The sequence below is a fragment of the Thamnophis elegans genome, chromosome 13 (genome assembly GCF_009769535.1).
Source record: "Thamnophis elegans isolate rThaEle1 chromosome 13, rThaEle1.pri, whole genome shotgun sequence".
NCBI lineage: Eukaryota > Metazoa > Chordata > Lepidosauria > Squamata > Colubridae > Thamnophis > Thamnophis elegans.
Genome location: NC_045553.1, coordinates 16,308,064 through 16,332,912, shown reverse-complemented (window position 1 = coordinate 16,332,912; position 24,849 = coordinate 16,308,064). Strand labels below are relative to the sequence as shown.

At 47.2% G+C, this 24,849-nt stretch overlaps 1 protein-coding gene across 4 annotated transcripts in view; it reads left to right on the top strand.

Moving 5' to 3' along the window:
- The window catches only part of MSI1 (musashi RNA binding protein 1), a 62,213-nt gene that overhangs the window by 9,095 nt on the left and 28,269 nt on the right, over window positions 1-24,849 (top strand). For all 4 annotated transcript variants that reach the window (XM_032229563.1, XM_032229562.1, XM_032229561.1 and 1 more), the window contains exons 5-6: window positions 10,476-10,517; window positions 16,187-16,279. In XM_032229563.1, the coding sequence (XP_032085454.1) occupies window positions 10,476-10,517; window positions 16,187-16,279 (135 nt within the window). The remainder of the gene's footprint in view (window positions 1-10,475; window positions 10,518-16,186; window positions 16,280-24,849) is intronic.

Genomic DNA, 24,849 nt, shown 5'->3' with positions numbered 1-24,849 from the left:
TAAAGTTGAAGTCCACCAGGCTTAAAGTTGCCAAGGTTGGAGACTCCTGGTCTATGGGAATGTTTTCATTTGGATTCTTGGCAGTGAGCATGGGGGTTGGTCTGGATGACCTCAAAGTTTCCTTCCAATTTTACAGTTGACTTTGCTCACCCCCTCTCTCTGTGTTTTGTGGAGAAGAGGATGGGGGTGCACTTCAGCAGTTTTTAGAGTCTGGATTTAAGAATCTTCTGGGAGGGGGGGTGACATTTATAAATTGCATTAAAAGCTCATTCCATTGCAAGGCTGCCCTGCCTGTGTTTTGATACAAGTAGGCCTTGACTTAAGAATTGGTCACTTAGCCGCTTGAAGTTATGATGGAACCCTCCCCACCAAAAGGGACTTACAGCCCGATTCAGAATTTCTGATTCAGAAGCACCTCTCACGCAGTCACATAATCGCTTTTGGGGGGCTCGATACCTGGCTCACCTTTACAAGTGTTGGCAACACCCTGTAGTCAGGTGACCATGATTTTCAATATTTTTGGGGGGTTTCCACCCACTGGATAAAACAGATTCACTTAACAACTGCTGTGACAAAGATCATAAAAAGTGGTCATTTGGTGACCCACTTAATGACTGCAATGACTTACAATCGTAACTCTGGGCTCTGTTAAGGTTGTAAGTCGAGGGCTACCTGTATAGGCCTCATTTAATTTTCTGGTCAATTTATTTGGACGTGGCAGTAACCAAGTGTGGTCAGATGCCACTTCTGCATCGTTTGCACTGCCCTGCTACCCCTAACTTTTCCTTGCCTTGCCATTTTTGGGGTCCAAGCCCACCCTCTCCAAGCGGGTGCCCTCCAGATGTTTGGGAATGGCACATTGCAGAATTCCCCCCTTATCATGCTCCTGAAGGGCACCAGATTGAGGAAGGTGCCCGTAAAACCCCTTTCCATGTTGACAAAGAAAGAAAATGGGGGACGGGTTGGACATTTCTTCTGAATGTTTTGTTGTGCCAAAAGGTTCCCCCATCCCAACTTTTCTGGTAAAGCAGCTGGATGCCAGTCTGCAGGATTGGAAGGGAAATGTGGTTGTGAGAAGGATGCAGGCAGACGGGCCATCGGGGCAGGGACCTGGAGACTAACTCTGAATCCTTGTCTGTCCCTTTGGAAAAAAAAATCCTTATTGGTTGCGTTCCCACAACACGCCGAACTCTTTACTTGAGTTATCCAAACAAACTGTCTGTGTTCACACAAGATGCTGTGCCCAAATCAATAAAGCCAATGGGATGGGCTGCTTCACCAAACACGGAAGGTGTTGGCTGAGTTCCTAGAACAACATGGAGCCACCAACTTCCTGGCTGACCTTCACCCAGCATGGCAGGCGAGTCTGGTCCGGAGGGAGGGTCTCCTTGCAGAGGCTCATGCTGGGAATCTGGCCAGTTCCTTTTAAATTGGGTTATGCAGCCCCCAGGCCATGAGTTGGCTTGGTTGTTTCCTTAATAAAAATAGCAAGAGGGACATTATGGGGTTTGTTTGTTGGATCTCGGTCCTGCCTTTTGAATGGAAGCTCAAGACACCATTGCTATAGTGTTCCCTCCTCCTGTTTGTTCTCATCACAACAGCCCTGCAAGGTAGGATAGGTTGCGAGAGAGCAACTGGCCCAAAGCCGTAAGGCACTCCAGTGTTGGGGATGAGTGAGAACCAGAACCTGCATTTCCTGATGCAGTGCTAGGTTGCAACAACAGAAGGACAGTATCAAGATCACGCAAATTATTAGTACTACTTTGTAATGCTTTGGTAAGATCACACTTAGTATACTGCATCCAATTTTGGTCACCACACTATTAAAAAGTTGTTGAGAATCTAGAAAGAGTGCAGAGAAGAACAACCAGGACGATGAGGGGACTGGAGGCTAAAACATACGATGAACGGTTGCAGGAACCGGGCGTGGCTAGTCTAGTGAAGAGAAGGACCAGAGGAGACAGGCGATCATCTTCCAATATTGGAGGGGTTGCCACAGAGAGGAAGGGGTCAAGCTATTCTCCAAAGCACCCGAAGGCCAGACAAGGAATAATGGATGGAAACTGACCAAGGAGAGATTCAACTTGGAAATAAGGAAAAAAATTCTGACAGAGAGAGCAATCAACCAGTGGAACAAAGTTGCCTTCAGAAGTTGTGGGAGTTTCATCACTGGAAGCTTTCAAGAAGAGATTGGACTGCTGTCTATCAGAAATGGTGTAAGGTCTCCTGCTTGGATGACCTACAAGGTCCCTTCCAACTCTGTTAAAAATGATTAGTGAGCTGGAGGCTAAAACATATGAAGAACAGTTGCAGGAATTTGATATTTCTAGTTTAATGAAAAGAAGGACATGATAGCAGTCTCCCAATATTTGAGATGCTCCTCCAAAAACGAGGGATTCAAACTATTCTCCAAAGCACCTGAGGACAAGACAAGAAGCAATGGATGGGAACTAATCAAGGAGAGAAATAACCTGCAATTAAGGAGGAATTTCCTAACAGTGAGAACAGTTAATCAATGGAACAACTTGCCCCAAGAAATTGTAGGTGCTCCATCACTGGAGATTTTCAAGAAATCTGAACAGGTACAGGGTCTTCTGCCTGAGCAGGGGGTTGGACTAGAAGACCTCCAAGGTCCCTTCCAACTCTGCTATTCTCTATTCTGATGCCCATCCAACTTATATCCTCTGTCCACCACTTCACATTTGTGATTGAGGAGATCCAGGTTCAAGTCGCCCTTGTGACTGTCTCTCAGACCCACCTCTCTCACAGGGCTGTGGTTAGAAGAAAATATAAATAAAATAAAATGTATGTATTTATCCATTAATTGGACAGAAAGAACTATCGGATGGCATTGGGAGTTAGGAGGCTTATGCAAAAATCAGATAAAAGAGAACGCAAATCAACAGTCGCTTTGGAGGATTTCCATAAATGGGGATTATTTATGAAATGGGGGAGGGTATTTGTCAGATTGCAGGTGAGAATTTGCAGAGTTTGGGATGCTCCTACCTATTCAAATATAATCTCTGCCTCTGGAAAGCTAGGAGGTCAGGAAAGAGCAGGCTGGATTCCCAGCCTCTGAATTTTTCCCACCCCTGTGTTCGGGGTCATTGGGTGAAGGAGCACACCATCCTCAAATCCTGCCTTTAGACCGGTGTTTCTCAACCGTGGCAACTTGAAGATGTGTGGACTTCAGTCCCCAGAATTCTTTGCTGGCTGGGGAATTCTGGGAGTTGAAGTCCACAGGTCTTCAAATTGCCACGGTTGAGAAACTGCACAGCAGTCACAAGCATATGTGTCCCACGATGTGCCTATCTCAGAAATATGTCAAAGCCCAAATATGCTTTTTTGCTCTTCCTAGCCTCTGCCCAAGGTAAGGTCTTCACCCTGGGGCCCCCTTTATCCCCTGAGGGGCCAGAGGCCCCAAGGGAGAGAGCAAAATTATGAAACAATATGTGTGAGGGTTACGGAATCCTGAATTCAAAGGCTAGAATTCAGTAATTCTGAATTTCTTGGACAGAAACTCACTGGGAGCTTGAGGGAATCCCCATGAAGTGGGGCAGAAAATCCTTCATTCTTGTATTTTTCCACGGGAGGAAAATTTGCTATTTAAAAAATATATATCATGTTTCTCCCAAAAATTAATTAGCGGCATAATGAGGGGATACAAAGACTACTCAAATTGGATAGCACTGAAGTTATAATTAGCTTTTTTTAAAAAAGAGAAAGGTGATTTATCTGCAGGAAGCAACCATGCATATATAATAGAGCTCATTGGGGCATACTAAAAAGGGGACACGAATAATTTTATCCTCTCTTATTATATTCCCCTTAAAATGTAAACAGGACCAGCAGGTGTCTGGCATTGCTATGGAGGGGTTATATTTGCAGGTATGCTGATCTCAAAAGGCCTTCCAATAAAGCTTGGAATCAGGGGGGAAAAACCCCACACACATTCCAATAAAAGATATTTTGAATCTTGCCTTCAGGCTGCTGGAACAGGGCCATGCCAGAATCAGTTATGAGAGCGAATGGAAGTTGCACAGTGAGAGGGAGGGGGGCAAAACACAGGCCCAGAAAATCCACAAGTGGGATAAAAGCCCCCAGCTGCCCCCAGGATCCACTCTGATGGTCTGATCAGCCTTTCACCTCCCTCCATGTAAGGTCAGCCAATAAACTAGATGGTGGTTGATGGTGGCACTTTTCACACAGCACACCATGCAACACAGCACACCATGCAAAGGGCACAAAGGGCTCTGCTGGTAGCAAAGGCATCGTGCCCAGATGCCTGGAATTTCTCTCTCTCGGGTTTCTTATGATCTGTCCAGGAACAGAACCTTGAAAGCTTGGAGTGGGGGGGTGTACCCTGGTCAGCCAGGGGTGGGGTGGGGGAGATTGCTTGTTGCAAAGAAATTCCTGCCCTCCCCGCTTCCTAGAGCCAATCTTGTGCTTCTTATCAGCGTTGTGGGAAATTTGGGATGCTGCATTACAAGGAAAGGAAGCTGGATGGCATGTAGGAGGAAGGTTCTCTCCTGATAAGAATCCCCCCCCCCCATGGCACTCAGGAATTTTTGGGGACAAAGTGTATGTATGCGGGCGTGTGTGTTTGTGTTTTAACTCCTGACAACTGCCTGGAGAAAGTTCCTGCAATTTTTGTGGCAAGATTAAGAGTGCATGCATTGAAAGGAGTTTGGGGGTAAAAACAATAGTTTTATTGCTGTCAGGGAAATTATGAAAAATAAGTGTGGTCATAGGATACTGGCTCTCGTTTACAAGATGCAAAGAAAATGCACCTGTTAGCCCGGGGGCAGAAAACAGTGAGAAGGTTCTTTTCTTTTCATTCCCATGAACTAAAATGTAAATGGACACAATATAAATGTGACAATTACTTGTGTTTCACCATTTCCTTTCCTGCCACATTACAAATTAATATTTGGTAGCCACTTTGGGGTCTACTGAAGTCCCATTTTCCAACTTTAGGGAGATCCCATTTGCCTCTGGAATGCTTGTCTGGTCTTCTGCATTTGGGAAATAATATTTAGAAGAAAGTTCACTAAAGATTTAAGGACATGGGCTTGAGGGAACAAGGCTTGCCAGGCCAGGACACCCACTCCACCCAAAAGGCTCTGCCCCAGAAGGAATTTTGTGCCAGGCATGCCAACCTGCTTAATGGAAAATTCTTGTTTAAGTGTGACGTGCAAATTGAAGTTGCCCCTTCTGGTTTACAAAACCAGAATGGAAAACTGGCTATTTGCTACTACGCCATTATGGTAGCATGATGGCTTGGTTGGGGTTGAACCAAGAAGGCAGCACTCAACTCAGTCTCCTAACTGGCTGATGTCCTGCCACAGTAATTCAGGTCTCCCAGGAGGGAGGTGCCCCAAGTTTAAGGCCATATTGCAATTTTTCTGGGGATTAAGGATGAAATAGACCTGCTTAATAGCACTATTGCCATTGTGACTTCCGTCAGTTTGCTGCTGAATTTTGGTGGCCTGTTCTTGAGATCTTTCAGGGGCCATAAAAAGGCTCACCTGAGCTTAACCACCCACAGCGTTTGATGCATCCATACCATCTGTTTAGGGTCAATGGGTCTGTGAAGGGTCTTCTCTACTGCCTTTTAATCTCAAGGGTGATATTATGATTTTGCATGATTTTAGCCCTTCTGCCCATATGCAGCATTCCCAAAACCTTTTGGCCAATGGCCAGGGAACCTTGAGCAAGATTGGACTGCTTAAATGTACTTTTTGTGTTTTCCCCTAAACAGGTTCAAATATTTTTGGTAGTCTGGGAGGTAATTATCCAGCATATAAAATCATTCTTCCTCAGGTCCATGCTGCCTGGATCATAAATTGAATAAATACGCTAGAACAGAAAAAGTTATAGTTCAGGAAATTCTGTTGGTTCAAGTTTTCTAAAAAATCTATATTGTTAGGGAAGGCAGAGTAGTTTGCATTCAGCTGGCAAAAAATGAACCAAATGGCACCAGGACAGTGGCCTATCCAGTCCAAGACAACAGTTCCCATCGGTGAACCTGGGGAGAATGCCATGAGCCGCAGCAATTGTAATCCCACATTGTAGATGTTTGCTTTAACTGACTATAATGGCTGAATTTGAATTTGCTGAATTTGCTCACAATTGAAGTCTCTGCCTTCCTTTGCATCTCCTGTGATGGTTCTGGTTGTTTTATCAACCATATCATATTCTATTTCATGCAGTGCCCTGCCTTGAAATCTGATAAGAGGGAAACTGATGTATAAAGTAAATTTTGAATTACATACACTAAATCCACTCACCGTGGTGCAAAATGCCAGATATCTAGATAGATTGTCAGTACGAGAGAAGGCAATAGATAAACTTTTCTCCATGGGATTTTTGATGGGATTTGAGAAGAAGGCACTGGTGCATCTTTGGGGCTGCTGGGGCAGTTGGAGGGCTAGATTCTTCACAATAAATGAAAAGAAAGGAGGCGGCCAACCCATCAGTGAAAGGAACAAGAATGGGGAAATCAGACAGGGTGTGTCCTGCGGGGAAACCTTGCAGGGTTGCATGCAGCTGAAAAGGCCTTCAAAAGCCTGGTTTTCGCTGGCTCTCTGCCCTGCAGAGGACAGCCTCTGCTTCCCTGAGATGGAAAGTTGATGAAGTGAGGGAGCTGCTGATGTGATGCCCTCTCAGGAAACTGAGGACACCAGAAGGAATTTCTTCATCAGGGCTTGTATGGAAAAATGCATGGACCTTCAGCAACCTCATTTAAAGAAAACATAGGGCACAAAATAACAAGACTGGAAGGGGCCTTGGAGGCCTTCGATACCATCGACCATGGTATCCTTCTGCGGCGGTTGCGGGAGGTGGGAGTGGGAGGCACCATTTTACGGTGGTTCTCCTCCTACCTCTCGGACAGGTCGCAGTCGGTGTTGGTTGGAGGACAGAGGTCGACCCCTAGGCCCCTTAAATACGGGGTGCCGCAGGGCTCGGTCCTGTCCCCTCTCCTATTTAACATCTACATGAAGCCGCTGGGTGAAATCATACGCCGACACGGGATCAAATATCATCAGTACGCGGACGATACTCAATTGTATCTGTCCACCCCGTGCCAACTCAGCGAAGTGGTGGAAGTGATGTGCCAGTGCCTGGAGGCTGTCAGGGTCTGGATGGGAGCGAACAAGCTTGCATTCAACCCAGACAAGACCGAGTGGCTATTGTTGTTGCCTCCCAGATATTCCATCCCTAAGCCGGGGGGTGAAATTCTACACCCCTCAGAGAGGGTCCGCAACTTGGGTGTCCTGGTTTCGCACTGACATTAGAAGATCATTTGTCGGCTGTGACCAGGGGGGCTTTTGCCCAGGTTCGCCTGGTGCACAAGTTGAGGCCCTATCTGGACCGGGAGGCACTTCGAATGGTCACTCATGCCCTCGTCACCTCTAAGTTTGATTACTGTAATGCGCTTTACATGGGGCTGCCCTTGAAAAGTGTTCGGAGACTACAGTTAATCCAGAATGCAGCCGCGCGAGCGATTATGGGTGTACCTAGATACACCCATATTACACCTATCCTCTGCGAGCTGCACTGGCTTCTGATCGGTCTCCACACACACTTCAAGGTGCTGGTCATCACCTTTAAAGCCCTACATGGCCTAGGACCTGGATATCTGGGAGACCGCCCCCTGCCACATACCTCCCAACGGCCGATAAGAGATTGGGCCTTCTCCGGGTGCCGTCGATCGGACAATGCCGGCTGGCGGCTCCTCGGAGGAGGGCCTTCTCTGTAGCTGCTCCGACCCTGTAGAACGACCTACCCGTAGAGATCCGGACCCTCCCCACTCTCTCGGCCTTCCGAAAAGCCACGAAAACCTGGCTATTCTGGCAGGCCTGGGGCTGTTGACTCCAGGAATGAGGTCCAGCCCCACCCAGATTGAGTGTATGGTGCGTTGTTTTAAAATTGTTTCTTTTTAAATTGTTTCCTTATTTTAACTCCTTATATTAACTTTTTCTGTAAGCCCTCCGGAGTCCTACGAGATTGGGCGGCATATAAATTTATTAAAAGTTAAAGTTAAAAGTTAAAGTCTTCTAGTCCTACCCCATGTATTTTCAAACTTTCCAAACTTGCATTTGAACTGTTTTTCAAAAGAAGAAAATCCTTTAAGGGCTGGAAGGAGCCATTCTGGAAGGCAATTAGTGGCCAAGGACTTCAGTGTGGGTGTGAATATCTGGTTTTGGATGGTATAGTCCCCTCTAGGGGTCCCCAACCCCCCCTGGTTCCCCAGCCTTCCATTCCACCCAAGGAACACCCTGAGAGGGGACATCTGTGGCACCCTTAACAAACGCAGTGTCCTTGGAAGGGTTTCTAGAGGAAGCTGGATGGATGACTTAGGTGGTTTTGCTCCCTACGGCAGTGAGAGAGACTAGATGTTCCTCATGGTCCCCCAATTCCATGATTTTTGCCCCCAAATGCTACACCAAGCAAATTCTGAAGCCATGGTTTTTGTTGTTACATTATCGCTGCATCTGTGGGGCCGTGCCCCCCTTGCCCTGCTGCCCATTCCTTTCTCAATAAAGATGCTGTGACCAGGGAGGTGGGCAGTCTTGGCCCAGAGAAATTGGGGAGGGGGGATTCTCCTGCCTCAGAGAAAACATCCACCTAAGTGCTCCACCTGCACATTTGATGGGGGATTTGCCTGTTCCGGTGGGTGTATTATTAACCCTGAATGGAGCCTCCCATTTTCAGAGGAGGTGGGGCCACGGAACCCAGTTGATGCCTTCTGGGTGCCTGGAATATCTTGGGAAAGGTGGAGCCACCCCAATCTGGCATACCTGAGAGCGTATGCTTCCAGGCCTCGACTTTCCCCACATGGCAGGGAGGCCTCCACTCTGTGCCACACACACTTCCTCTTCATGCTGGGAAGGGGGGTTTCCTGTACCCCTCCCCCAGCCTGTAATGGCTGTAATGACCCAGCTCTTACACCTGCTGCAGCAAAGCCTCTCTTCTCTCTGGCTGACATGTCTCCCCCTCCCCAATAAAGCAGCAGTAGAGTCACCTAGGCTCCCTTCTCAGGTGAGCTGTTTGGAAGACAACATGGTCTCAACGGGGAGCCGGATTTTAATCCCTTCAGGCCTCCCAGACCAGGAATGCAAATTGAGACATCCTAGACCTGTGATGGTGAACTTATGGCACTTGTGCCAGAGGTGGCACACAAAACCCTCTCTGTGGGCACGCACGTGATCACAAGCTGCTCTTCTGGTTTCCTGCATGACATGCGCACCAGCTAGCTGGCCTTCGCGGGCACTGGAAAACGGCCTGAAAAATGCCTGAAAAATGCCCAAAATCCAGGCTGTTTCTGGCCATTTTCCAGGCTGTTTTTGGCTGGAAAAACAACCCTGAAAACGGCCCAAAAATCCCGGCCTGAAAATGGCCCCCAAACCAGCCAAAACCGGCCAATATACAGGCATGTGCGTGCCGGACAGCTGATCTTCGGGTTTCCGCCCCCCAGAACACGGAGATACACGTGTGTTTCAGTTTGAGCACTCGGTGCAGAAAAGGGTTTCCATCACTGTCCTAGACAAACAGCTGTTCACCTCCAGGGGTTGAGATCCCCTCTGAGGCTGATTTCGTTGTCAAATGGCTTCTTCTGGAAGGAGAACGTTTTCCTGGCTTCCGCTTCCCCACCCTGCAGCCACCTGCCTCTTGCTAACTTAAACCCCTTATTCCGTAACCTGTGCTCCAGAAGGGGCCTTGAGATTTTGCTCTGTGAAGCCTTTTCACAATTTGGAAGGCTGCCCTTCTGATACCTTTTGGTCCCCATACTACAAAAAAGATGTTTTAGCCTTTGGAAAAAGTGCAGAGAAGAGCAACTAAGATGATTAAAGGCCTGGAGACTAAAACATAGGAAGAACGACTGCAGGATTTGGGTCTGGCTGGTCTAGAGAAAAGAAGAATTAGGAGTGACGTGATAGCAGTTTTCCAGTATATTTGAGTGGCTGCCACAAAGAAGAGGGGGTCAAATTATTCCCCAAAGCACCTGAAAGCAGTACAAGAAACAAAGGACGAACCATTGACCAGATTTTTGGTTGTAATGGAATTATTACTTTCCATGATTTGAAATTCCACAATTCCATTTCTTCCCCTTGTCTTTTTGGCTGCCATGCTGCTTTGTTAAATGATGATCGATTAGGGTTCAAAATCCTTGCCTCACCTGTGTGTTTGATCTTTTTATTCCTAAATGAAGACTTCTTTATTGCTTTCTAGTTAAATTTCATTCATTCTTTTCTTTTCTACTTTGGTGAAGGGGACTTAACGGGAACTCTGGATTGCACCTCAGTTTTTAGTTGTTACACCCAGCAAGTTCTCATATTCCTTGTCATGCATGTTCTTCTATGCTGCCGTGTTATTTTTCTGTATATGATACTGGATAATATTTGGTCCCCAGTAAAAACTGTAGATACATCAACCTGTTTGAGAAACATTTTTTTTTGCTTCTCTTTCAGATTGACCCAAAGGTCGCCTTCCCTCGCAGAGCACAGCCTAAGGTAGGTACACTTTATTCATGTCATGGTTATATTTTTATTCTAAAGAAAAACTAGTATGTTGGTCTTCAGAACAAAAGTAAAACAAAACAGTAGTGAAAAGCAAGCTAAAAAAGGATATGTAAAACAGCACCAAAATGCAAAACGTAAGATACAAGAATTTCTAGGCAGCAGATGACAAAATTTGAAGGAATTTCAGGCTGGTTCTGTGTGACAGAGAATCTACAGACAATTTCAGCTCTCCACCTGAACTGTTATGTTTGGCCATCATGCTCAATCGTGGTCTGGTAGCTTGTATCTTTATTTTGTTTAGGGACGCGGTGGCTCAGTGGCTAAGATGCTGAGCTTGTCGATCAGAAAGGTTGGCGGTTCGGCGGTTCATATCCCCAGTGCTGCATAATAGAGTGAGCTCCCTTACTTGTCCTAGCTTCTGCCAACTTAGCAGTTCAAAAGCACATAAAAAATGCAAAAATAGGGACCACCTTTGGTGGGAAGGTAACAGCATTCCATGGGCCTTCGGCGTTGAGTCATGCTGGCCACACGACCACGGAGTCTTCGAACAGTGCTGGCGCTTCAATTCTAAAATGGAGATGAGCACCGCCCCCTAGAGTTGGGAACGACTGGCACAGATGTGCGAGGGAAACTTTTACCTTTATCTTTTATCCTTATTTTGATCTTCGTTCCTCTGTCAGTTTTTGAGTCCCCAACGGAAGCTTATGACTCAGCTAACTATCAGCAAAGCTTTGCAAACCACATCTACTGGATTTGTGCGTTTTGTGTACAGCGCCACCTTGAGTGACTTAATAAAGGAGAGACCTAATGAACTCTAATATAAGTAAAACCAAAACTTAATAAACCTTGTTTATTAAGCATGTTCCATGAAAAGCCACTCTGTGGAAGTGAAGGGCAGGCAGAGTTAAAAGCTGAGCCAATCAGTAGGGCTACCAGCTCTCTCTAGGACAGAGGTGGGGAGGACACTTCACTAGTGTAAATCTGTTTGGGTTGAACCACGGGAGTGTGAAGGAGCTACATCAGCCTATTCTGAGCTTCGGCAACACTGGCTGGCAATTATAGAATAGCAATAGCCCTTAGACTTATATACTACTTTAGAATGCTTTACAGCCCTCTCTAAGAGCTTTACAGAGACAGTCTGTTACCCCCAACAATCTGGGTCCTCATTTTACCCACCTCGGAAGGATGGAAGGCTGAGTCAATAGCAATAGCCCTTAGATTTATATACCACTTCACAGTGCTTTACAGCCCTCTCTAAGCAGTTTACAAAATCAGCCTCTGACCCCCAACTATCTGGGTTCTTGTTTTACTGACCTTGGAAGGATGGAAGGCTGAGTCAACCTTGAGCCGGTCAGAATTAAACTGCTGGCAGTTGGCAGGATTAGCCTACAATGCTGCATTCTAACCACTGTGCACCATGGATGGATGGATGGAAGGAAGGGAAAAAGGAATAGCAATAGCACTTAGACATATATACCACTTCACAGTGCTTTCTAGCCCTCTCTAAGTGGTTTACAGAGTCAGCCTCTTGCCCCCAACAATATTGGTCCTCATTTTAATGACCTTGGAAGGATGGGAGGCTGAGTCAACCTGGAGCCAGTCAGGACTGAACTCCTGGCAGTGAACAAAAGTAGCTTCCAATGCTGCATTCTAATCACTGTATCACCACGTCTCATGAAATGGTGGTCTTACATAAGTAGTCCTCAATATTTGGGATCCGCACGTTTTGGGCAGACCTTTGCAGACCCAGAGCCTGCAGTTCAGTCTGTCATCATTCCAGCATTTTGGGGGACCCTCCCAGGGGTGTTGGGATGTCACAAAAAGGGCAGGGCCAATTTTTTCACCTCCTTTGGATTGGAAGGTGGGTTAGCATTACCCCTTCAAGGCCATCAGAGAAGAAGCAAAATAAATTCTAGCTCGCTCGCTCTTTATTGTATGGTTAAATGAACAGAATCTTGCAAGTCTGAGAGCCTCTCTGCCCTCTTTCCCTTTTACTCCCTCGGAAGCCAAGGAATCGCTTCCCATGCCTCTTTTCCTTCTGTGAAACGGGAGAACGTTTGCGTGATTGTTTAGTCTGCAGCTCTTCCTGTGTCTCTCAAGGTCATTTCCTCGTATGAGTGCAGAACTTTATTTCTTCCTTATTAGATTTATATCCTGCTTTTATTTTATGGGACTCAAGGCACTGTAAATAATGTTCCCACCCCCTGTTGTCCTGCCCCACAACAACCAACCCATCAGTAGGTTGGACTGGGAGAGCCAGAGTGCCCAGCTGGATTCTGTGCTAGTCCAGCGCTATAACCACTACACCAAATTGCCTTTCACAAAAGGAAGCAACTTTGCTTCTGGGAAACCAACCCTACCCACCACAGTCCTGAAAATCCCTAACCCTAAACCCCTCCCCCCCCCACGTCAGCAGCAGGATTTACCTTGTGTGCAACCTGTCAGCTTTCTCTTGTTTCAAATCAAAATAATGGTTAGTTGTTGTTATTATTTGCATATGGCATTGTAACATTAGCCAGGAGACCACCATGCCATTGCAGAGTAGTACAAGTGGTGTTTGACTTACAACAGTTTGTTTAGTGACCATTCAAAGTTACAACAGCACTGAAAAAATGACTTGTGACCGTTTTTCACACTTAATGACAATGGCGACCTCCCCATGGTCATGTGATTTGCATTTGGATGCTTGACAACTGGTTCGTATTTATGACGTTTGCTTCTTCCCTGGGTCACGTGATCCCCTTTTACAACCTTCTGACAAGCACAGCCCATCGGAAGCCAGATACGCTTAACAACGGTGTTACGAGTTTGACAACAGCAGCGATTCACTCAACAAAAGTGGCAGGAAAAGTCATAAAATCGGGCAACACTCACTTAACATGTTTCTCACTTAGCAACAGACATTTTGGGCTCAGTTGTGATCGTATGTTGAGGATTACCTGTAATTGGACTGCCAGCTCTGTTAGATAGCAATAGCCCTTAGACTTATATGCCACTTCACAGTGCTTTACAGTCCCTCTCTAAGCCATTTACTTGCCCACAAAAGCCTGACTCCTCATTTTACCCACTTCGGAAGGAGGGAAGGCTGAGTCAACCCTGAGCCTGGTGAGATTTGAACTGCCAAATTGCAGGCAGCTGGCAGTCAACAGAAAGTAGCCTGCAGTACTGCATTCTAACCACTGTACACCATGGAAGGAAGGGAGGGAGGGAGGAAAATAGCAATAGCCCTTAGACTTATATGCTACTTTACAGTGCTTGACTTCCCTCTCTAAGCCGTTTACAGAGTCAGCCTTTTGCCCCCAACAATCTGGCTCCTTATTTTACCCACCTCGGAAGAATGGAAGGCTGAGTCAACCCTGAGCCTGGTGAGATTCGAACTGCCAAATTGCAGTCAGCTGGCAATCAGCAGAAATAGCCTGCAGTACTGCTCTCTAACAACTGCGCCACTGTGGCTCATAAATTAAATGCATGCTTGTGGGCTTCTCAAGGTGTGCCACAAGATTAAGAATAATTATTGGAAAAGGCGAAAAAGCTGGGTAAGACCAGGCAACCTGGTGGCACCAAAAAGACACCCACAGAGGCCAAAATGTTTCTAGCCACAAAGGCCACATTCCACTGTCAGATGGAGCCCTCGTCCCGGGACATCCCCATCTAACATTGAGAAAGGAAAACTGCAGAGGTTCACCTGGGAAGCATTGAATGTGGATGCTCTCCTTTCCCATGAAGGGTTCTCTGCTGAGCTCTTTTTATACTCCCCCCCCCCATCAGAGATGCTGCAAAGGCTGCTGGGCTCCTTTTGCCAATGATGCTGTGGGCAGGTGGCCGAGCAGATCAGGTAGCCCAAGGAACAGCTCTGCGGCTCAGGGCTGGAACTGGGTTAATTCCATTAAGCAGTTTGGTGACAGAAGGTATTTTACTTGGTGAGTGGGGGGGAGGGACGGAGGGCTTCCAAGACCGAGAATTACAGTGGATTAACTCTGCACTCGGTTGAGTCATTAAAAGCTGATTCTTCTTGCAAAGCGAAGGCGTCAGGCCGAGGGCAAGGTGGTTGCAAGAGCCTTCAAAATTAAGGGGCTCTGGAGCTGGAAATCCTCCCGGGGTCTCTTCTGAAACAACACAACTTTGCAATGTTGTGTCATCTCTCTCATTCTCTGAAGTGGTGTAGGGTTTTCTGCCTAGGCAGGAGGTTGGACTAGAAGACCTCCAAGGTCCCTTCCAACTCTATTATTCTGTTCTGTTCTGTTCTATTCTCTCTCTCCCATCTCTTCCCACGTTTACTTTGCTTTCCATTGAAGTGGAAGCCAAGTATTCTGAAATAAATCCAGTTCTGTGAAAAGTATACACAATCCAAATTGATCTACACCACATTACAAACAGCAAAAGCATAAAGAGAGAGCCACAGCCATGAAAACAGACATGGGCGAAATGAATTGGCGGGGGATATCTGGCCCCAAACTTTCTCTTTGCTGGCGATGCTGAAAAGCACACAAATCCCACAACTTTGTACTGTTTATTACATGGGAACACCTCATCTATCCTAACACAACACGCCCATAATAACAATAGCACTTAGACTTATATACTGCTTTACAGCCCTCTCTATCGGGATGCGGTGGCTCAGTGGCTAAGACACTGAGCTTGTTGATCAGAAAGGTCAGCAGTAACGCGGTTCGAATCCCTAGCGCCATGTAACAGAGTGAGCTCCCGTTCCTTGTCCCAGCTTCTGCCAACCTAGCAGTTCGAAAGCACATAACAATGCAAATAAAAAAATAGGGGCCACCTTTGGTGGGAAGGTAGCAGTGCTCCATGCACCCTCGGCATTTAGTCATGCCAGCCACATGATCACCGAGATGTCTTTGGACAGCGCTGGCTCTTTGGCTTTGAAACAGAGATGAGCACCGCCCCCTAGAGTCGGTAACGACTAGCGCAAATGGGTGAGGGGAACCTTTACCTTACAGCCCTCTCTAAGCGGTTTACAGAATCAGCCTCTTGACCCTAACAATTGGGCTCCTCATTTTAACTACCTCAAAAGAAGGGAAGACTGAGCCAATCTTGAGCCTGGCTATATTTGAACTGTCAAATTGCAGGCAACCGGCAGGCAGCAGAAGTAGCTTACAGTACTGCACTCTAACCACTGTGCCTCTTGGACTCACAATAGTCCCCATAGGCCACAGCTTGACCCTGCTGGCCTCTTCCTAAGAAGCCTTCTGGCACGTGAATGAAGAGAAGCCCAGGTGGAAGGAGGGCAGGAGGGAGGGAGTCCCTCAAAAACCCAACGTCAGAAGCGACCTTGCTGGCAGGAGATCTGAGCATCTGAGAGCGTGCCAATTGGCATTGTTCACAAAATGTTGCCCATCTCCTTGGAGCAGAAGACGCTGTAGCTGCTTGGTTCTCTTGCTTTGTGATTGCAATCTGGCATGTTTGAAGGCAAGCTGCCCAGTGTGGGAGCACTTAGGTTGCAGCACAAGTCCTCCACTCCTGGACGTCTCCTGCCTGGGACCTCTGCAGAACTGCTGCCTGCCCTTGCCATCCGGATGCGGGTCAGCTTTCTTCCCAGCTCCGTCTGCCGTGGGAGCTTCTCTTGCAAAATCTTTCTTTTTGTTTTTAAGCCAATGACTCTGAATCTTGCACTGCAGCCTCTTTCTCCTTCTGTTTTCTAGATGGTAACACGGACTAAGAAAATATTTGTAGGCGGCCTGTCGGTGAACACCACCGTGGAAGATGTCAAGCAATACTTCGAGCAGTTTGGGAAGGTAAGCGCTTCGGGTCAGAGCGGGAGTGAACTCTCCCATCCTTCCGTGTTTCAAGACTGGCCCGTTTCCTCCAGGTGTTAGTCAGAGATTGGGAACGCCTGCAAGGGCTTAGCATCCTGTCAAACGGCAGCTCTCGGGTTTCTGTGTTGAGGAGGCCCAAAGAGGAGTACGATTTCTAAAATCCTAAATCCCCAAACATCACCTATTACAAATGGACTTAGGTCTTTGTACTCACAGAAGCTAATATAAAGTCACCATTCTATCCAGGTTGTCCCAAAGGTGCTTTTTTTTCAGGAGGCAACTGGACTTTCTGGTCTTTCTTTGAAGACGTTTCGCTTCTCATCCAAGAAGCTTCTTCAGCTCTGACTGGAGGGTGGAGAATGGATTAAAATCCTTCCATTCTCCACCCTCCAGTCAGAGCTGAAGAAGCTTCTTGGATGAGAAGCGAAACGTCTTCAAAGAAAGACCAGAAAGTCCAGTTGCCTCTTGAAAAAAAAGCACCTTTGGGACAACCAGGACCTTGGATGACTGAAAGTCCCCATTGACCAGAGGTCCCCAAACCTAGCAACTTTTAAGTTGAGTTGAAGTCCACAAGACTTAATGTTGCCAAATTTGGGGACTTCTGCCATAGACATTCATCTATTGTAATTCCCTCTTTCCATTTTTCCCCTCCTCTCTGCTCATTGCAAACTTGGCTGCCTGACACAAAACTGTAGGGATCGTGGCATGAAAGACCAAACTGCACATTGCTAGCAGTCAGCATTTTTGCAAAGGCCAACACTTATGCTGGCAATGCTATGGCGTTGCTGAAGGACCAGAGCCAACAAATTGGGGATTTCTTTATCTTCCTGGGTAGTTTTAAGGGTTATGCCTAAAAGCCCCCCAAATGGCCTGCCAGCTCTAGGTTGCTCAAGGCCCTCAAAAGGGCTTCTAGGAGTTCTGTGTGCCCCACAGCCAAAGGTTGTTGGCCTGTGCAAGATGATTTCCTGGAAAACCAAATTCTGTCATTGTTCTTGTTCCCTCTGCCTGCCCACCTTTCACAATGCCTATAATAATTTTCTTTCTGATATTTTTTTTTGTGTGGCGGGGGGAATCTTCCACTCCCCTTTCTTCTGAATCCTGCAAGATCAGCCGGTAACTCCAGGGAGTTTCAAGGGTTTCATTTTGAGTTTTCTTTGTTCCCCAACCATCCTCCGACTCCATGCATGGATGGAGGCTTTGAACATTTTTGTTCTTGGCTTTTATTTTTATCCATTACTTTTTATTTTTAAAAGGATGGATAAAATGAAAGCCCCAGTATACGGATATTTGCAACAAAGTGCTGTAAAAGCCAAGCAATAATAAAAAGGAACCGTTCGGCAAGGATAATGCTACGGATTAAAATGGTAGCATTAAAGCCGTTTTTTCAAAGTTTAGAAACTTGAGTCAGTCGAGGTCTTTTGGAGCCAAAACTATTATGAAGCCTTTGAGGGACGAGGGGGAACTATTTCCCTAGTGACGGCCTGCCTCCGTTCAAACATGGAGGTTTTTACAAAAGCCTCCCCAAAAGACCTTTGATAGCAGGATTCCACCTGGAGCCCTGCTTTGAAGTTGAGTCCTTATTCTTCGCATCATACGTGGGACCACATTTGGGGATCCACTGAGCAGTGCCAGTTAACAGCCTGGTAAGCTACATTTTCAGATGATGTGCTGGGCCACCCACTTGCAATGCCAGCCTAGGGAATGGGTGAGCTGTTTCCTTGATGAGGTGTCTTGGTAGCCCCCTTCTCTCTTTCTGAAAGGGGAGAGAGGCCTGGATGGAATTTAAGAATTTTTTATTTATTTTTATTTTTTTTCTTATAGCAAATACCCTGTATATAAGTGATTGTAAAATGGAATGTGAAAATGAATAAAATATATTTAAAAAAAAAAAAAGGAATTTAAGAGGGGTCAGCGTGAGCCCCCATGCTGGGTTAAAGAGTGGGCCTTGGGCTGGATGCTGCTGGAGCACGAATCTTGACTAAGTGGAATGGGAAGAGTGCTTGGCTGGAATTGTTCAATGGGATTTTTATTTTGTGAGAGAGGAGTGAGGGCAAGGAAGGGTCAGGATGGTGGAAACCTTCCTCACCCAAGGGGTCTCCCCCATCCAGCTGATCACCTTCAATATACCTGTTTGGAAATAACATTACTTTCATGTAAGCTTTGTAAAGATTTTTGTGCCATATGTGAAAGACAGAGTGAGTTCTTAAGAGCTGCCCTTTCAGAGTTTTTTCTCTTTTCTTCTGTGCCCCTGCAATATTTTATACATCCGTGGGTGTGAATCAAGACTGGAATATTTTGTGGGCTCCTCCTGCCAAAGGAAGAACACTAAAATTGGCCCCCCAAAAATGAGGGCAAATGAAATTTCGTCTGTATTCTGGTGCTGCTGACTGAAGCCCTGGCCTGATGCATTCAGATTCTGCTTTGGCAGGACGGGATTTTCCTGGCTGGCTGGGGAATTCTGGGAGTTGAAGCCCACAAGTCTTAAAAGTTCCCAAGTTTGGACACCCCTGTGCTAAATGAATCAAGGTTTCTAGCTTATATGAGGACATTCATGGCTTGCTCTGTAGATGCTTAATAGACTTGAGGATCCAGGTCAAGATTTGCATTTTGAAAGGCAAGGAAGGCCAGCTAGTGACCAAGAGTGGAGGTCATCTTCTCCGTGGTGGGCCCAGTCCATTCAAATACTGGGAAAGTTTGTTGAGCAGAAAGTTTGCCCTGGAGCTGGTGCCTGGCCAATTGCTGATAGAGATGATCTTTTATATGCGGTGCCTGGCACCTTCAGTTTCTCCTGTTCCCCTGAAAATCCTTCCTGGAATGAAGTCCTCTTGAGCACTGGCTGAATGCTACTGGTGGCACGACCTTCTTCTCGGCCAGGGCAGGACACCAAGGATTTCGGGGCTAAATTCTCTTCTGTGACATTGCTTCCACAGAGCTCCTCCTTCTGTGGCCGTGGATGCCCTATGGTCAGTAGTTGGCACTGAAGGGGCACTTTCGTGTCCCAGCACCCATAGCTCAAAGGTACAAATACAGTGTGTAGCTCCCCCTCCCCCCTTCTGTCTTCCAACTCAGGAATCACGAAACCAGCCTCATCCCCTCTTCACTCTCTTCACGTAGTACGCCCAGATACTTTTGTAGATCGATTTCTCATTATGTGTCTAGTTAGACTTAGATTTAAAAAAACACACACACACACATCTCAGTTTTCTTATTTTTCTTTTTTCATCCTTCCCCTCCACTGTTGTGCTAATTTTTTGTTTGTAGCTTTGAAAATCACAACGTAGATTGCAGTACCCATATTTAGCAGCTGTCTATCTGCATACTTCCAATTTACAATAGTCCTGTTTAATTAATGTATAAATACATTGGGTGGGAATAAAAGCAGTTTGCGTACATTTCTCCTTTCCCTCCAGAAGATTCCAGGTTTGTTGCTGCCAGAAAGTTCAGCTATCTTAAGAACTTGTTAAGCTTTTTCCCACCAATTGTTTCTAGTCCCGAGTGATGCACAAGGTGTTAGGAAGCCACAAATCCAACCTGAAGATGGGTCTTCATACCGTCTTTAGATATCTGCCCCCTCCAGCCTTGAGGCTTGTGCCATCCCCACCCCCTCACATTCCAGGTGAACTCAGCTACTCTTCCTTGGTTCATAAGAGTTGGAGACGAGAAACTGGGACTCAGTGAATCCTGATTGGTGGTTTAGCTGCATAGTTCGGAGCTGGCTGGTCTCCTAATGCTGCAGAGCTTCCTTTAGAGGTAACCAGACTCTTTGCTGTCATCTGGATTTTTTCAGTCTCAATCAAGATCAAGGGAGGTACTAACCCCACTCTATAAAGCCTTAGTAAGGCCACTTACTAGATCCATTCCAGTCAGGCTTCAGGCCTGGCTACAGCACGGAAACCGCTTTGGTCGCATTGACCGATGATCTCTGGAGAGCCAGGGATGGAGGTCATGCCTCCATCCTAGTACTCCTTGACCTCTCTGCGGCTTTCGATACCATCGACAATGGTATCCTTCTGCGACGACTGCGGGAGGTGGGGGTGGGAGGCACTGTCTTACGGTGGTTCTCCTCTTACCTCTCGGACAGGTCGCAGTCGGTGTTAGTCGGAGGGCAGAGATCAACCCCTAGGCCCCTAACGTATGGGGTGCTGCAGGGTTTGGTCCTGTCCCCCCTTCTTTTTAATATCTACATGAAACTGCTGGGTGAGATCATTCGACGGCACGGGATAAAATACCACCAGTATGCGGACGATACACAGCTGTATCTGTCCGCCCCGTGCCAACTCAATGAAGCGATGGACGTGATGTGCCAGGGCCTTGAGGCTGTTAGAGACTGGATGGGGGTTAACAAGCTTGTACTCAATCCAGATAAGACCGAGTGGCTGCTGTGCTTCCCTCCCACTAATTGGCCAAGTGTTCCATCTCTCAGGCTGGGGGGTCAAATAGTACGCCCCTCAGACAGGATCTGCAACTTGGGAGTCCTCCTGGACCCACAGCTGACTTTTGAACATCATTTGTCAGCTGTGACCAGGGGGGCATTTGCCCAGGTTCGCCTGGTGCACCAGTTGCGTCCCTACCTGAACCGGGAGGCTCTCACAACAGTCACTCGTGCCCTTGTGACCTCTAGGCTGGAGTACTGCAACGTGCTCTACATGGGGCTGCCCTTGAAGAGCATTTGGCGACTTCAGCTTGTCCAGAATGCAGCCACGCGAGCGATCGTGGGTGCGCCTCGATTCACCCACGTAACACCTATCCTCCGCGAGCTGCACTGGCTGCCTGTTGATCTCCGGGTGCGCTTCAAGGTGCTAGTTGTCACCTACAAAGCCCTTCATGGTATTGGATCTGGGTACTTGAGAGACCGCCTACTGCCAATTACCTCCACTAGACCAATAAGATCCCATAGACTAGGCCTCCTCCGAATTCCATCAGCCGGCCAATGTCGACTGGCAACTACCCGGAGGAGGGCCTTCTCGGTGGCTGCTCCGACCCTCTGGAACGAACTCCCCGTGGAGATTCGTACCCTCACCACCCTCCAGGCCTTCCGCATAGCCCTTAAAAGCTGGCTGTTCCGACAGTCCTGGGGCTAAAGACTTGCAATCCCACTCGAATGGTATGACTGTTGTGTTTTTTTTAACGGTGTATGGTTTTCATGTTTGTAACTTGTCTGTTTTTCCCCTCCCTTGAATTGTGAGCCGCCCTGAGTCCCCTCAGGGAAAAGGGCGGCATACAAATAAAGTAAAATCAGAAAATCAAATCAGAAATCACACCTTGAGTACTGCATCCCGTTTTGGTCTCCACTCTATAAAAAAGAGGTTGAGACTCTAGAAAGAGTGCAGCGAAGAGCAATCAGGATGATTAAGGGCCTGGAGTCTAAAACATACGATGAATGTTTGCAGGAACTGGGCGGGGCTAGTCTAGTGAAGAGAAGGACCAGGGGAGACAAGATGGCATCCTTCCAATATTTGAGGGGCTGCCCCAGAAAGCGAGGGGGGGTGTCAAGCTATTTTCCAAAGCACCTGAATGCCAGACAAGGAACAATGGATGGAAACTGATCAAGGAGAGATTCAACCTAGAAATAAGGAGGAATTTCCTGACAGTGAGAACAATCAACCCATGGAACAGAAGTTGCCTTCAGAAGTTGTGGGAGCTTCATCACTGGAGGCTTTCAAGAAGAGACTGGACAACCATTTGTCAGAAATGGTGTAAGGTCTCCTGCTTGGGAGGTGTGGACTAGAAGACATACAAGGTCCCTTCCAACTCTGTTAATCTGTTAATAGTCTTATCATTTCCTCCTCTTAAAGAATGTACCAATGGAGCTGGTCTTGCATTGCCTCAAGGGGAGTCAGTCTGTAGGCTGTTGGGACATTTTGATTTAATTTCCTCAGAGGAGTACTCTTCAACCTTGGCAGCTTCAAGGTGTGTGGACTTCAGCTCCCAGAATTCGTGACTGACTGGGGAATTCTGGGAGTTGAAGTCCACATATCTTCAAGCTGCCAAGAGTTGAGAAACGTTGCTCTTGAGCAATGGATCTCAGAAATCACTGCTAGGATGCTTCTGCTCCCTCTGCAAAACCAAATCACACAAAATAAGCACAACCCAAAAGGTGCTTTTTCCAAATGACAACTGGACTTGCTTGGCTGTTTCCTTTGAAAATGTTTGGCTTCTCATGCAAGAAGTTCTTTCAGTTGAACCGAAGAAGCTTCTTGAATGAGAAGCGAAACATTAAAAGAAAAGAAAAAAGGCCTATTGCCTTTTGGAAAAACCACCTTGGGACAACCAAACCCGAATGATTGAGAATCTCTGTAAACAAAATAAGCAGAAGTTTCAGCCATTTTAGATATTACTTGATTATATGATACTTTATTTATTTATGAGCCACGGTGGCACAGTGATTAGAGTGCAGTACTGCAGGCTACTCCTGCTGCCTACCTGCAGTTTGGCAGTTCGAATCTCACAAGGCTCAAAGTTGACTCAGCCTTCCCTCCTTCCGAGGTGGATAAAATGAGGAGCCAGATTGTTGGGGGCTAAGAGACTGACTCTGTAAACGCTTGAAGAGGGCTGCAAAGTACTGTGAAGCGATATATAAGTCTAAGGGCTATTGTTTTTGCTATTTGTTGGATTTACCTCCCACCCTTTCTCTGGGAGGTCAAGAGTACCTAGGAGTTCCTTTGGTTGTGACAACCACCGGCCCTGCATTTATCCTGAGTCTTAAGTCCTCAATATAACACAGTGAAGATGTGTTTCAGGAAGAGCCCCGCTGAGGTGGGGCTGACCCTGGGTGGGAGAGGCTAAAACGTCAACAGACGTCCTTAAGGAGGGAAGCTAAAGAGGTGTAAAACTGCCATCTTTTTAACAGAAATACAGGAACTCTGAACTTACAACTGTTCGTTTAGTGACAGTTTAGAGTTACAACAGCACTGGGAAAAGTGGCTTATGACTAATCCTTGCACTTAAAATCCCTAGCAGAATCTGTATACCCTGCGATCAGAATTCAGGCCCTCGGCAACTGGCGTGCATTGACCATGGCTGCAGCCTCCCAGGGAATCACGTGATCGCCATTGGTGATTTTCTCAGCTGGCTTCCAACCAACTGTCAGTTGGGGAAACTGGATTTGTTTAACGACCACATGATTCACTTAGCAGCTATATGCTTAGCCACAGCTATTCTGGACCAGGTGCTTTCTGTCTCAGGTGCTCGGACGCCTCATCCTGCTCCACCTCGCCCTCCTGACTGGGGCTGGCTGGCGATTCCAGCCAGGCATTCAGGGGTAAGTGCCCCCCTATGCACTGCTAGGTCAACCGAGAAGGGGATCCTGCTGCTGCTTGCCCAACTCAGGCCCTGTAGCCGGCTGAGCACAGGATGGCCCACGAGGAGGTGGCCCCTTGAGCCTTGCTTTGGCAGCTGGTCCAGCGAAGAGAGCCTGGTCTGCGCTGAAGGTCAGACCTATAAAGGGCCTTTGTTGCTGGCCCCCCTCCTGCTAGAAGAAAGGTCTCTTGGTCTGTTCCCCCCCCCAAAGGCTCATTAAGCTCGGAGAGGGACTCTGGCCGATTGAGCGGACTTTCTGTTCCTTTTGGTTGGCAGCAGGACATCCCCTCCCCTACCTTCCGCTTTGGAGTTTTTTGAAAAAAGCTGCAATTGTAAAATCTCCTTTGAGGCGAACTCGACTCTGACTGACAGCACGAACATATCCATGGAGCTTTCTTGGCAACCATGACAAAGCACTTTGCAACTGCCAGTTCTCCTGCGATTCTTTTTAACTTTGCCATGGAACTCTGGTTCTTGAATTTCCTGGTGGTCTCCTTTCAAAGCTGGCAGATCCAGCTTTTCGAGATCAGCCGAGGTCTGCCATCTAAAAAAACAGCCTCAACACCAAACCAGAAAGAGAGAGGGAGGGAGGAAGAGAGAAAAGGAGGAGAGAGAGGGAGGGAGGAAGAGAGAAGGAGGAGAGAGGGAGGAAGAGAAGAGGAGAGAGGGAGGGAGGAAGAGAGAGAAGGAGGCGAGAGAGGGAGGAAGAGAAGAGGAGAGGGAGGGAGGAAGAGAGAAGGAGGAGAGGGAAGGAGAAAAAGGGAAAAGGAGGAGAGGGAGGGAGGAAGGAAGAGAGAAGGAGATGGAGGGAGAGAAAAGGAGGAGAGAGGGAGGAGAGAGAAGGAGAGAGACGGAGGAAGAGAGGAGGAGAGGGAGGGAGGAAGAGAGAAAGGAGGAGAGAGGGTGAGAGGGAGGAAGAGAAGGAAGAGAGAGAGAAGGTTGGGTTGGGGCTCTTTCCTGGCTTACTGGTGTTCTATATACAGGGACCTATTTTGCACAGATATTATGGGCAACCTGGTCTGCCGTTGTTAAACCACAGAAATGTTGCTTCACCCGTTGTTAGTGAAGGCTGAGTGGGAGGTGGAGTTTTGAATTTGTATACCTGTCGGTGGCTGATGAGATTACGGTTCAGAAGAACTGGAAAGGAGATAATCTAGTCCAGGGGTCTCCAACCTTGGCAACCTTAAGGCTTGTGGACCTCAACTCCCAGAATTCCTCAGCCAACTTTGCAACCTTGGCAACTTCAAGGC